The 14,314-nt window shown below is 38.3% G+C and overlaps 2 protein-coding genes across 2 annotated transcripts in view; one reads left to right on the forward strand and one right to left on the reverse strand.

The window, feature by feature from the left end:
- Nucleotides 1–13,059, forward strand: part of LOC109849033 (protein translocase subunit SECA2, chloroplastic) — a 28,702-nt gene extending 15,643 nt beyond the window's left edge. The window contains exons 26-33 of the mRNA XM_020418799.1: nucleotides 1,683–1,737; nucleotides 1,823–1,892; nucleotides 2,033–2,210; nucleotides 2,287–2,410; nucleotides 2,563–2,637; nucleotides 2,725–2,900; nucleotides 3,378–3,456; nucleotides 12,673–13,059. Coding sequence (XP_020274388.1) covers nucleotides 1,683–1,737; nucleotides 1,823–1,892; nucleotides 2,033–2,210; nucleotides 2,287–2,410; nucleotides 2,563–2,637; nucleotides 2,725–2,889 — 667 coding nt within the window. The 3' untranslated portion in view covers nucleotides 2,890–2,900; nucleotides 3,378–3,456; nucleotides 12,673–13,059. The remainder of the gene's footprint in view (nucleotides 1–1,682; nucleotides 1,738–1,822; nucleotides 1,893–2,032; nucleotides 2,211–2,286; nucleotides 2,411–2,562; nucleotides 2,638–2,724; nucleotides 2,901–3,377; nucleotides 3,457–12,672) is intronic.
- On the reverse strand, nucleotides 13,434–14,056 carry LOC109849827. Its single transcript, XM_020419710.1, has one exon. The coding sequence runs from the start codon at nucleotides 13,867–13,869 to the stop codon at nucleotides 13,552–13,554; it is 318 nt and encodes a 105-aa protein (XP_020275299.1). The 5' UTR covers nucleotides 13,870–14,056; the 3' UTR covers nucleotides 13,434–13,551.

A 14,314-nucleotide genomic window follows, 5' to 3' on the forward strand; every position in this document is an offset into this window, starting at 1 on the left:
TACTTGTTTCTTTAAAGCTGAAAGCAAGGATCTAGATGAGTATGACAACCATTTAAGAACCAGTTATTTGGCCTCTCTGTGGTTAATTGTGATGGAAAATTTACAGCGGAGCTATCATATCGTCATTAGAAAATCAAGACAAGCTAGATAGATGTATGAAAATTTTCTTGTTGATCCTGCATCAACAGGGACAAAAGGTTAGTCACCAAAACATAAAAGGTTCATAAGTAGTTGATGAGGGACTAGTGGAGGGCTTCCATATTATCATGTCTTCGGACTGTGAAATCACCCATATTCACTGAAAGAGGACTGGTTTGTTTGTCTCTTTTGGAGCTTGTTAGGTTCAGTGAAGGAGAGTTTTGGGCTGAACTGATTTGGGTTGACGGCTGAATACTGATGGTCATTCTTTTGATGATTTGCGATGGCTAGGAGGAGAGTGAAGAGGGTGTTAAGTGGGGGATTTTCAGGACTGTTCTGCAGTTTCCTGCTGTAGGAAATTAGAGAGAAATAGGCGTTGTTTGCGTGTGGGATCCAGCTGCAGGAACAAAGACAGAGGGAATTGGGGGTTAATTGAATGGTTGGATTTGCAAAGAGGAGAGGTTTTGATAAAGGGCTTCACACCCTGCTTAGGAATAGTCTTCACACCTAGGGGCCTCACACACATGGCTTCACACGATTAGCAATTCACATGCAAGTTTCATATATCAAAATTTTTTATTAATCAAGTCTGCCTTCTCAATGAGGCTTACATCTTTATTTATAGAAAACAAAAGACAACTTTTAAGGAAACAAGATAAAATCAAATCTCAAAGAACCTAACGTCCAATCCTAAGGAACTAAAATAAATACCTAACAAAATCAAATCTCAAAGATCCCTAAAAATCCTAACATAAAATCTTAAGAAATTCCTGATTAAAATGAAAAGATTACATTAAAAATTTCTTAAAGAAAAAAAGTGAACAAATCCTAATAAAATCTTAGTCAAATCTTAATTAAATCTTCTACAGGATTCAGATATGGACCTGTCCTGCATCAAATCTAGAAGCACACGACTATACTAAATGCCCTCCAATGAGCAGAGAAAATAGAATACGACTCGAAGTTCATATCTACAACCTTCCAATGAGTAGGATGAAGTAGATCATTTCTTCTTGTTGCAATAGAAGAAAAATACCTCTTGCCAAACTGTGCTTGCATTTTTTATTGCACACGACTTTCCCTGTGTATGCATTTACAATTAAAATACATATTATAAAACTACTATGCTGATTCCAAGAATTTACTTGTTGGTTGTATCATCAAATGAACACTGTCTGAACTGAAAAAAATTATGAAACTGAAAGCCAGAGGGAGATGATGATTTAGTTATGTATAGGTGTTGACAATTAGTTTCACACGGACAGAAAATAGGCTGAAAATTTTGTGTTTGATTGTATACATGTATATGGGGCTTTAATAAAAATTTTCAAATGCATATGGTAATTTTATATGTTATATACTGTAGGATTATGGCTTTTTGGCTTTTACATATTGCTTAAACAATTATGGAACTTGGAATTCTATAATACAAAGTTGCAGTCAGTTTGATGACAGGACTTAATTTCCAGAATAGCGATTTAAACTTTCAGATTTCCCTAGTCTATCACTCTCCTGTGTTTTGGTGATAAAAGCGCACTTGATAGGTACATGCAGGCAGTGGTTGATGAAATTGTCTTTGGAAATGTTGATTCCCTCAAGGTATCTAAATTCTTCATATATGCTGTAGGGGACATACTATATGTTTTCATGTATTGTGCATAATGTGCTCTTTTCTGTTTTGCAGCATCCAAGTGCATGGAATCTGGGAAAGCTCTTGAATGAATTTGTTGAAATTGGTGGAAGATTATTGGCTGGTAACTGAAATGTTTCAGAAAGCATCTCGCTGTTCTAATATACTGCCACCAAATTCTTATAGAATCATGCTTTGTGCTCTTCTTTCTACTATTTCAAAATGGGCAAGCATCTAACTTTGAGTTAACAGAACCATTTGCAGATGTCAGGGAAGAGGCTTTATTATTGTCACTTGAACAGATACATGGCCTAAGCTCTATAAATGTTGACAAGTTCTCCCTTCCAAATTTTCCAGTACCTCCTAATACATTTAGGGGTATTCGCAAGAAAAATTCTTCTTTGAAACGTTGGTTTATCATCTGTTCTGATGATACCACAAGGTAAATCCCTGCTTGACTTTTTTTTAATGTTCTAATCTGTGTACATTCTGATTGCAAGTACTGTGCTGTACGATAGGAGGGGAAAATACACAGGATCTGTCAGTCTACTTCGCAAATACCTTGGAGATTTTCTGATTGCTTCATATTTAGAAGTCATACAGGAATCCGGTTATGACGATACCTACATTCAGGATATTGAGGTAACTGTTTTATCTGTTGATTATGTCTTTTTTCACATTGTTGTTAGGCTAAATGCTTTTCCATAGATTTAGTGTTTAGCGTGTTTAATGTTAGAGCACGTTATGTGGTGGTTTTCTTGGCTGATGAGATGACTTCTTTTTGCTGATAACAGAGAGAGGTAATAGTGAAAACTCTAGATTCGTTCTGGAGGGACCATCTAATAAACATGAACAGGCTTAGCTCCGCGGTAACCTATTTTCCTCGTTGTTAAAAGTATTGTTTCTGATAGATCCTAGCTTGTCATAACAAAAGACTTGTGTGGGTTGTATGCCAGGTTAATGTTCGAAGCTTTGGGCACAGAAATCCTCTGGAAGAGTACAAAATAGATGGGTGTCGCTTCTTCATCTCAATGCTCAGTGCAACTAGAAGATTGACAGTTAAATCGCTGTTGCACTATTGGTCATCTCCAATGGAATCAGAAGAGTTATTTGCACCATGAAAGCTGAACATGTAAGTTTAATTTGTAGCTGTTCTCCTAGTTTTTGCTGACCATTGTTTTCCACTTTTCCTATCTAGTATTCCGGTTCCTTCTCAGTAATAGATGTTCATATTGTCTTTTTTATGCATTTTTGACAATTTAGTTGTGCACTCCATGAGTTTCGGTCTCAGCTTTGTTTCTTTGAGTAAATTATAGGTGTTTGATAATTAATTGGAAGATGGTGTAAGAATAGAGTTGTCATGGCTGAGTTTCCTTTTATTGTATCCATATGTAGTAACATCATTATGTTAGTTTACACTGGACCACGCTGGTTAGTTTTCTTTCCTAATAAATTTTGATCCATTGTCATATTTTTTTAAATAGAACATATAGGCTGTTGAAACTCTGGCTTATTTCTTCAAAGGAACTTTATAATTGGACCTGCTTTGTGAGAATTTGTTTTGTTATGTATTGTTATTGACAAGTCGTTTCTGGGTGATTTCTTTCAGAGAGGAAGCAAAAGAATATCCTTTTTGAGTTCCGAACCTACATTTCCTTGGCGTTGACACAAGGATATTAATTTCCAAGGTTGGTTCTAGTTCTACTTCTTTCGGTTGGATCCGCTTCCCAACTTTAGGCATCCTTCACTGTGAATCTAGGTATCATATCTTCTCAAACGAGGTCATGGATTTCTTTTATCAACTCGTAGTGAAAGGAGCATGCATTTGTTAACATATATTACTTAAGCAAATAAAAAGAAGTATATTCCTTAAGCAAGTTATGGTGTTTAATAAGAGGGCAATCCTCATAATTTGGCTCAAATCCGGTACACCACTCTAAAACTGCGGACTAGGTTGCATGATTTGGATATGGGTATCAAGTATAATATAGATATGGATTGTACTCAAATTACAAGGCTAATACAAGGGACATGTCAATTGTTTGATAATTAGTCCCATGTTTCCTGATTGAAAAGAAGCCTATGCAGAATGTGCTCCAAATTGAATATAAATTATCAAAATAGAGGGTACATTTAAGAAGTATCGGGCACATATTTGACAAGTGTTCGATAAAAGTTGGTATCTGATACATGTCAAGTACATACATTTCTTTATTGGACAAATTTTCAAAAGAGCCCTATTTGCAAACTTATTCCCCCAAAAACGACCACTTTCAAGTTTATTTGTCAAAACCGACTTGGTTTTAGCCCCAGGGCTGAAACCAGGTCGATTTTGGCGAAAAAGTTTCCAAACTTCACGGGACTTCAAGTCCCGTGAAGTTTCAAAGTTCAAAAAACTTCACGGGACTTGAAGTCCCGTGAAGTTTTGTTTTAGTTCTGAAACTTCATGGGACTTGAAGTCCCGTGAAGTTTCAGGCTCATTTTCCAATCGCGGCTCTGAAAAATGAAAACTACAACTTCACGGGACTTGAAGTCTCGTGAAGCTGCAGGTTTTAAAAAACATGCACATCTATACGCAACGTAATCACGAAAGCTACACATACAACCCAAAATATACATGAAATTTTTGCCATGAATCAATCGATTTACATGAATCAAACAATATATACTGAATCAAACAATAATCACGAAAATACACCTGTGAACAATAATCGATCTCATATAGACTGAATTACAACAATATTCTTAAAATTCAACCATGAATTAAACACGAATCAAACAATACTCACGAAGATCACATATATAAACAATAATTGATCCACATAAGTATAATATTTAAAAAATCATAAAAGTTACAAATTTCATCAAAATAAGATCACATACAATCCAAAATTCCTCCTCTCCTTCCTCTCCCTCTCTTCCCCCTTCCCCTCGTTCTTCCCCGCCCCCTGCGTTCCTGCTGATTATCTGAGTATCTGGTTGTGTATGAGGTTGAGAAGTACCGACTCCATCAGCATGCGAAGTGCCGGCTCCATCGTCATCGGCACGTGGCCTACGTCGTCGCGTGTACATTTGCCCAAAAGATCGAGACGTGTCCTCACGGTCTGCAAACTCGTCGACATGAGTCTTATGAAACACCTGTGCTATTATCATCTTGATCCTGTTAAAGACCCCTAACGTCGTCGGATCCTGAATCTCAGACATGTGCTCATCAGTTTCGACTTCAATGTTATCAAAAGCACGAACTTGCGAGTTAAACAATATATACACAATTTAGCAAATAACATCTTAATAAAAAAATTACTGTTTTAATTTAGCTTAGAAACTTACATAATCTTTCTCGATCATTCCACTGGGGATGTAACTATCTATCGGTGGGCGTGACATGTGCCCAGCTGATGGCTATGGGTCACGCGTGATCCATCTACGTGTGACATCCCAATACCAACGCATATACGCGGTATAGTCAACAACTGTGTCTCTCGTATCCTGTATGAAATCCCACCTGTGAATCCACCTGTCTATGTAGACCGCACGGAGTACGGCCCAGTCCGTATGATGCGATGTAGGTCATCACCTACGATCTATCTGCTCGACAGGATCCGACACATGCTGAGGGAGCAAAAATTATCGTAGTACAAGGTTGAGGACATGCATCTCCACAATCTCCCAACAGATCAATGAAACTCTGGCTCTCCACAAGTCGGGATTATCTCGACAGATAGGTGGAAGAGTATGCATATCGAGCTCCGGCGGTGAATAGGGTCTTCACTTGAACTGAAATAAGATAAAATATTTATCAGTGCCAACAACAAAACTATAATATTCATAACGATTTGAGATTTATATTTACCTGTTCGTGTTGGAGGCCATCAAGCTCATTTTGGTGAAACTCATGATGTCGCGTCGCTGATTTGTACTTAGCGTACCGCACATTATACCTATTTGACATAAAGAATATATGAGTACAAATTCAATATGTATAAAATTGTATGGACAATTATACCTGTATGCCAAAGGAAACTGGCCTTGTAGGTCACTGTGCACAAACAAAGTAGGTCGTCCAATATGAATGCGCTCCCATGAACAAATCTGTATTAATGTGCAGCATCCCTTGAATTGTTTATTCTGCATCAATGATACCCTACCAAATTCTCTATATAAGTATGTCAACACCGCACTGCCCCATGATAGTGCGTCGTATACACCAAAATCCTCTAGCAGTGACAGCCATCGTGCATGTATAAGAGTATTGCTCGCATCAGGAAATAGCATGCACCTTATCATGTGCGATATATACGCACGAGCATGATACTGAAGTGTTTCAATGAAAGTATCAGCTGGTAAATCTCCCTGAAATGTTGTATGAAGTCACGATAGCTTTATCGCACCACTCCTCAAGTCCGGAACCTGACCAAGAAGCCTAATACATACTTTAGCCCAATTATGGTCATCGATGCTCGTAACTGTCGGGCTATCGATGCGGAGCCCAAATATGACGGCTACATCCTATAATGTGATAGTACACTCCCCTATATGCATGTGAAAGGTGTTGATCTCTGGCCTCCACCTCAATAAGTGAACTGATAAGTGTCCAATCAAGCCTAATATATCGCACTACCGAGCACTCCCGGAACCGACTTGAGCTATCAACTCTAGTACTCTCATCCTCAATGACCTAAGTCGAATGACTTTGTGAATGATCGATTATGGGAATGTCTGGTACGGGCTGCACATTAAACAAAATTGATTTAGTATATTGAGAAAAATTAAATTTAATGCCAAAAATAAGGAATATTTTTATATATACAAAAAACGTTTTACTTGTCCCGAGCCAATAAGATCTGAACAATAACTCGCTTAGAGGTACAAAACGTCGCCATGTCTTGGTCCCGGATCCATAATGGATATAACTGAGATTACAACAAATGAATGTGCAATGTGAACCGGGATTAATTAGAAATCAAACAATAAAATTATGTCCCAAACATAATACAAAACGCTATATATTACAAATACGAATGTCACATGTGAACAAACATTAACATTAAAAAATCAACGCCTAATTCTAGCTGGATAATTGCTTTTATTGTGGCCCGGTTGATCGTATCCACTATACTTATTTTTCCTCCTAATTTTTTCTCGACCGTCATCCATGGAATTTCTAATTCGTACGGAACGAGGGCGCCTAGCCGATCTTTTATACAAAGGAGAATATCCGTGGCCTGTCTTGTGTTCAATGTCGACTATTATATGGTGGACGAAAACACTCTTTGTATGTTTGTTGATAGTTGTAAGTTGAATACCAATTTGCGATGAATTCATAATGTGAAATCCTCGCACCACCCTGCAGATCAGAGCAAGCTGCGACAACATGTGAATAAGGAATCAATTGTAGTTATGGTACATTGCAAGTGCACGTACACGTGTGATCCACTAGCATATTGACTTTGTACGAGCGACTTTCTCTATGTGATATTCCCTCAATGACCTCTCATTCATTAAAATTGTATCTTACGACATGAAATGATCGAGCGGAGACAATCCGAGCTGCTAACATTTCTTCAACCTTCGGCGTGAGCTCTGAGAGGATATTTGTACCAAGTTCTCGACGTTGGAGAAAGAAATTATTGTCTGTAAAATGTTTTTGCAATTAGTGACTGTATTGGCATACCGCGTGCTCCCCTAAGCACACTACTGAAACTCTCAGAAGTGTTCATAGTCATCATACATAATTGTTTCCCACCATCTTCACATAAAGCCCACTTATCAATATTGTGTGATCCCAAACTAGTTTCGATCCATTCATGGGCAGCTTGTGAAATGAACTTAATTTTCTCTCGTATTTGATCATAAACTAATTTTTCTGTTGCACAGCCGGCTTTGACAAAGAAGATCTTGAATCTGCATGTTTCCATGCTTCTTCTTGAAGTTGTCCCAAATATGTCGCAAGCAATAAAAATATTCATGTGACGACGAGAAATGTTATTGTAGTGCTTTTGGAATTCCTTTCATCCTATCAGATATGAATGTAATCGACCGCTCCCTCACACTAGGGATATGACTTCTAATGCATACAAAAAACCACACCAAATTCTCTGTGTTTTCAATATCAATCACTGCAAACGTCAAAGGAAATACTCCACCATCTACGTCAACTCCAGTTGCAACAAGCAAAACATCTTTGTACTTATTGTACAAGTGGGTACCATCAATGTTAAGAAGAGGACGACAATATCTGAAACCCTAAATACAATGGCCAAATATCCAAAATACACCTGTGAACCGTCGTTCTCCGCCAACAGGGTCTGATGATACTTCATAGACAGTCTCCGGATTTTTTCTTTTGAGTGTTTCAAGATAATGTGATAAGATCTCATAAGATTTGTCTCAATCCCCGAATATTTTTATCATCATCTTCTTCCTAGCATTCCAACACTTGTTGTATGATACATTCAATTTGGTCGTTTTATGCACTAAAAGACGAATTTTTTTTGGCCTTAGATCAAGATCCTCCCTTAGATTAGGTAAAATCAATCGATATATAAAAGATGCGGATGCAAGCTTGTTATTCATCTCTAATCGAAGATTGCTACATGTGTGGAGTCCGTTGTAAGCCGTGATTTTAAATTGCTCGCCTACTCTTACACTTAAACGTGAATTAAGCTTCCAATGATATTTCGCATAGTCGTCGTGGTGTCCACTACTATCTTTGTCTTCGCCATCTTTGCGATAAAAACAAACCGTATTATAGCTTGTTGCGTTATTTTTTGTTGGCCTAAACTTGATATTTTTTCAATGGCCCACAAACGAAGCGCATGGATCAATTTTTCCTTACTTTCAAATAGATCCCCCTTTTTGAATGAGAAGTTCTCGTCTTGTGTATCATCAACGATGTTAGTGCCGATAGGAATACTTTTCATCGTGGAGTTATCAATCCATTCTTCTTCATGAAGTTCATCGGGCGACGGATCCTCTAACACGACATACTCATTAATATAACATCCGTCAATGTGTTGGTTGTCCCTTTCATCACGATCAATCAAACACGTCATGCTATTAATTTGTAAGCCCTCTTCTTCATCACCATCATTGGATTCGACACTTGCATTATCATTTAGATGGGTGTTTATGGAAAAATTTGCAGTAAAAGAAATGAAGGAAAATTGATTTGTATTCCTTTCAAAATCGATTACAATTTGGATTCCGATTACAAAAGAGAGAATAATGAATTTGATTCTCCCTTTTGTTTAAAACTGGGTTCTTCTTGACAGCGATGGAGTGCCTCCTTCGAATGCTTGCGTCGAATTTGCTCTCCGTTGACGATCCGATCGTCTTGTCTCACGGGAACGATTAACTTGTATGACAAGTTTGATTTAGGACTCTTAGCGAGTTTAATAACTCAGCGAGTTTTAGAAGAACTTGCAGAGTAAGTTTTAAACTCTGATCGAGTTGATAACTCTGAACGGAGTTGATAACTCTGAACGAGTTTGAAACTCTATGGAAGAGTTGATTTAACCGAAAGTCGGTTATAAGCCAAGGATGAAGAAGCTCCTATTGTCGATCTCCAAAATCCCAACCGAAGGATGAAGGCTCTTCTTTGCTGCCAAGGATGAAGAAGCTCCTATTGTCGATCTCCAAAATCCCAACCGAAGGATGAAGGCTCTTCTTTGCTGCCAAGCTTCAGATCCAAAAAGCCATCCTCCGATCAACCAAGCCCGCTCTTGACCGAATCTCCCTCCGTTGATGAGACAAGATCCGATCCCTTAACTCAATTGAGTTTCTCGTATTTATATGGGATTAAGGGTGGTAACTGTCCCCTTAATCCGCTCCTAAGTGGGGTGGAAATCCCTCAAATCTTGGGGAAAAAACGGTTCCTGGAACTGTTCGGTTCGTGTTTGAACGAGTCAAACGCCGAAAATGACGTTCTGGGCCCGAACTCTGCGTTTTAGACTAAAAACGCAGAGTTGGGCCTATTTTGGGTGGCTGAACGCACAGGCCGCGATGCGTTGTAAATCTGAAACGCAGAGTTGGGACGCAGAGATGAACTCTGCGTTTTGGACTTAAGACGCAGAGTTGGAACACAGAGATGAACTCTGCGTTTTGGATCTGAGACGCAGAGTTGGGACGCAGAGATGAACTATGCGTTTTGGCTCCGGAATATAGCCACGACCTCTGCGTTTTGAGTTTGGAACGCAGCCCCGACCTCTGCGTTTTGAGTTTGGAACGCAGCCACGACCTCTGCGTTTTGGATCTGGATCGCAGCCACGATCTCTGCGTTTTGAGTTTAGAACGCGGACACGACCTCTGCGTTTTGAATCTTGGATGCAGAGGTGAGCCTTAGGTGGGCTCGGCGAGCTTTAGGCTAAGTCCGATGTTCTGACGAAGTCCAGTCTTGCAGACGGACTTCAGAACATAACTTGCTGCGAAGAACAGGTCATAACTTTCAAACCGTAAGTCGGAATTGGACGAATTATGTATGAAAATCGGCTATCTCGACGAGACGGAGCCGACCAAACCAACCCCATAGGGTTCGGTTTGCTCCGTCAGTTTTGCCAAATTCCTTACGGTTTGAGAGATATCTGCGTTTTAATATGAAGAGACCGTTGATTTGTATTTTCTTTCGCTAGAGCGTTTGCAAAGATCGTCACCTTGTAACCTTCGTCTTGGCTCCTTGAAAATATGAGAGTCATCAGATTGTAACTCCCGATGTTAATTGTGAAGGCTGTTGAATTAGAGCTTTTATTAGTTGTTGTGAAGGTCGTCAGATTGTAACCCGATGTTAATTGTGAAGGCTGTTGAATTAGAGCTTTTATTAGTTGTTGTGAAGGTCGTCAGATTGTAACATTCTACGTGAAAGTCTTCAAATTGTAACATTCTGGAAGTCATCAGATTGTAATTTCCATCATCGGTGTTTGATGGGGATTAACTATCTGTTGTGATTTTTATACAACCTACAATGGGCCATGTTAGTAACGATATTAGAAGTGCCCACAAACAAGGACCGCTCACGTATTGTGTCTGTGTCCAACCTTCATCTTGTTGCGGAGATAAAAAGCCAACGGAGTCAACTTCAAGGTCCTTCAACATGCGGGAGTATATTCCGTCGTGATTCACCGATTTGCCCAAATTTCTCTGATGTTTTTTAATAAATAATTCCACCGAACGCTTCTCGTCGTGTAACACTCCAATGAGACTCATATCATAGTCACTTGAGATTTGAATGTCGTTTGTTCTGTCCCCCCAACAAGATAATTGCAAATAATATTGAAGTGATACTCACGTGAGTTGGTTAATGTAAATTTGTGTAAGTCATTAATCAATTCAACGAAAGTAAACGATTTTGATATAAACAACGGCTTCGTGACATCTCCTTCATAAACGAGCATATTATTTTCGAGATAGTTAATCTTCTCATCATATGAACAAAGAATTATGATTCGATCGTTCATCGTTACCTCTGAAGAGTAAAAAAATTCAATATTAATATTAGAAACCCATAATTTTAACCATTAAATCTCTTAGATCGATATTAGAAACCCATAAACTTGACATTTTGTTAACTTCACGGTTACAAATTTCGATAATTTCTCCTCTAACTTCATACACAATATTATTTAATTTTTCTTCACAAATTTCATAAATAATTACAAATTTATTTAAAAATCTAATTTTTTACAAGTAATCACCAAGAAATTGTGAGAATATACAAAAAAAAATCTGAATTATTTTTTTAAAGATTTTACTTTAATATTGACGATGCCTTAATTCCGGTGAACTCCGGCGGTGACGATGCGGGTGAGGGCCGACGGTGGGGGCCGACGGGAGGGACGGCGACGGGGTCGGTGGCAACGCTAGTGAGGGGAGGGGGTGAGGGCGGGGTGAAGGCTAGGGGTGAGGAGGTCGGGTTCAAGAGGAGAGGGGCTAGGGTTTTGGTCACGAGATCACTTCTGCCTTATATAGGCAAAGCGAAAACTCCACAGGACTTGAAGTCCCGTGGAGTTGCAGGCCTTATTTTCCAGAGCTGCGCTTCTCTGGAAAATGAGACTGAAACTTCACAGGACTTCAAGTCCCGTGAAGTTTCAGCGCTAAAACAAACTTCACGGGACTTTAAGTCCCGTGAAGTTTTTTTTACCTTTGAAACTTCACGGGACTTCAAGTCCCGTGAAGTTTGAAGTCCCGTGAAGTTTGGGAACTTTTTTCACCAAAACCGACTTGGTTTCGCCCTGGGGTTGAAACCATGTCGGTTTTTGACAAATAAACTTGAAAGAGATCGTTTTTGGGGAATAAGTTTGCAAATAGGATTCTTTTGAAAATTTGTCCTCCTTTATCTGATACATATCAAGTAAATACATTTCTACATCATTGAATTGTTCATTTGAGACATGTGTAATCCTACTATTGTCTTGTGTCTGAATAAATTTTAGTTGGGTAATAATCAGACAAATATGGAAAAGATGTACTAGAAGTTATAAAGATGGTATCTGCTGGGTGTTGGATATATTTCCTATATTTTTGAGATAATATAGTATCCTCGATGAAAGAAAGGTCATTTTGGGACACAAATATCCCACCCGTACCTAGAGTGTCTGCTAGCTATTCAGTAGTAGCTCATGTATTTTATTGAGAGAGAAGAAAACTAGAAATTCCTGCTTAACAAATGGTAGAGATAGATTCCTTCGACTTTTCAAATTCAAAGAAACGTGTGAAGTTCCCTTTTCACGTATGAAATCTCTTTTCTTCAAAAAGTAGTTGATTCTTCATCTTCTAATGGCATTTGTCATATCCTTTCATTATTTTTCCCTAATACAAAATGACCATTTTTAATGTTAAGAAGTAAATATATGAGAACATTTGATTCGTTTTACTACTTAATAATAGAAATTTTGTTCTTGTTCTTTCAGATGTCATTGTGATTTGATGGTCCCGATGAAATGGTGAAAATATTATTACGATGGCGTAGTCTGCAGATTTATGCGCAAGATATTCAAAAGTTATACTGGTCTAAAGGATGCTAACAATGATGTGGATTGTATGTATCACGGACCCTTGTGTTTAATTTAACGAAGCATGTACATCACCAATATATGTATATAGTAAACTTTTATGTTGTAAGAACAGTAAATTTGTAAATTGAGAGATAAAGAGATTGGCATATGCAAATTACTGCCAACACAATTACATTGTAAACTCTCGAATTGTCCTGTCGACATAGAAGCTAATTTGTACTTTTGAGTTAATAACATGCTAATGAGCGCAAATACTTGATTCTGGGAATTCTTTTTTGTTAACGCGAATTATATTTGCAATAGTTATGTGTCCCCTTAAATCAGCGTTGAATGTAGGCAACAGGAAATATTACACGCTATGCTAATGAGTGTTCCCACCCTCTCTCTTCCCAGGGGGGAAAAAATATGGATGTGTAAGCAAATATTATTTGATTGAATGGGATCAGATGCTTACCCGTCAGTATAAGAATCTTATAGTATTCTTTTTTGTGAATGCTTAAATTTCTACATGTGTATAATAGTTGATTATCAATAACGGGTATTTTTAACTGATAGATATAAATTTATCAATTATATTGTATTTTCACAGATAAGACTGTGGGAAAACAGAGAGGATCTACATCCATTTACAACTACAAGCTATATTTCAACTACTCTTGAAATTAACTTGTAATAATATTATAAAGGAAAAAAAAAGAAAGAAAGAAAGACACAGGAACACCAAAATCAAGTACATGAAACTTTTCCTCACAATTTCAAACCCAACGCATATCATCAACTCCTGAGAGAAGCCTTGAACTTCAACACGAAACCAAGAACAAAGAGAAGGGCAACAATTCCAAACGAGGAACCTCCCACTCTATGAATCCAGTACGGATCAAACCGCACAAATCTGCGATCAAAGAAGCAGGTTACATTGATCGCAACAATCAAGAGTATGAGCACCAAGGGAAGCAACACAGAGAGGGAACCGTCTTCATCCTCTTCGTCTGGATCGAACCGAGGCCTTCGGTCGATGTAGAGGGGAGACATCACTGCGAGAAGGGCTAAGGTAAGGGCTGTGAACTTCTCAGTTGCAGAGGGAGCCCTCATTTTGGGTTTAGAGAGGGAGAAGAAGAGAGAGATCGACGTGGTGGTGTTATTGAGACTTCAAAAAATTTATGTTGTATAAGAAAACCTGCACGCTACTTCAAGAGTGTGACAAGTGCCAATATGCCCTGCACTGCTGTGATTTCGCATGCTTACATTCGATGTGTGCTACCTTTTCTTTAGACGGATGGTTGTGATTCATGACTTCTAATATAAGATGTCACAGTCTATGAAGTGTATTAGTTTCTTTATTTTATGGGAGAAGAATCACGGACGTCCATTGAACAATAGATAATTTTTTTTTTTAGAGAAAGGATGGATTACTGTTAATCATAACAGTAATCCAGCCAGCTAAATTATTGAACAATAGATAATTATGATCGGGAGAAGTGGTTCAATGAGTTTCTAGTTATAGATAGAATTTAGTTTGTATAGCCGAAACTAGGTT

Source organism: Asparagus officinalis, chromosome 7, assembly GCF_001876935.1.
Source record: "Asparagus officinalis chromosome 7, Aspof.V1, whole genome shotgun sequence".
Lineage (NCBI taxonomy): Eukaryota > Viridiplantae > Streptophyta > Magnoliopsida > Asparagales > Asparagaceae > Asparagus > Asparagus officinalis.

Excerpts from the sequence above, each read along its gene's own strand:
- LOC109849827 (XM_020419710.1), bottom strand. The coding sequence starts at position 13,869 with ATGAGGGCTCCCTCTGCAACTGAGAAGTTCACAGCCCTTACCTTAGCC.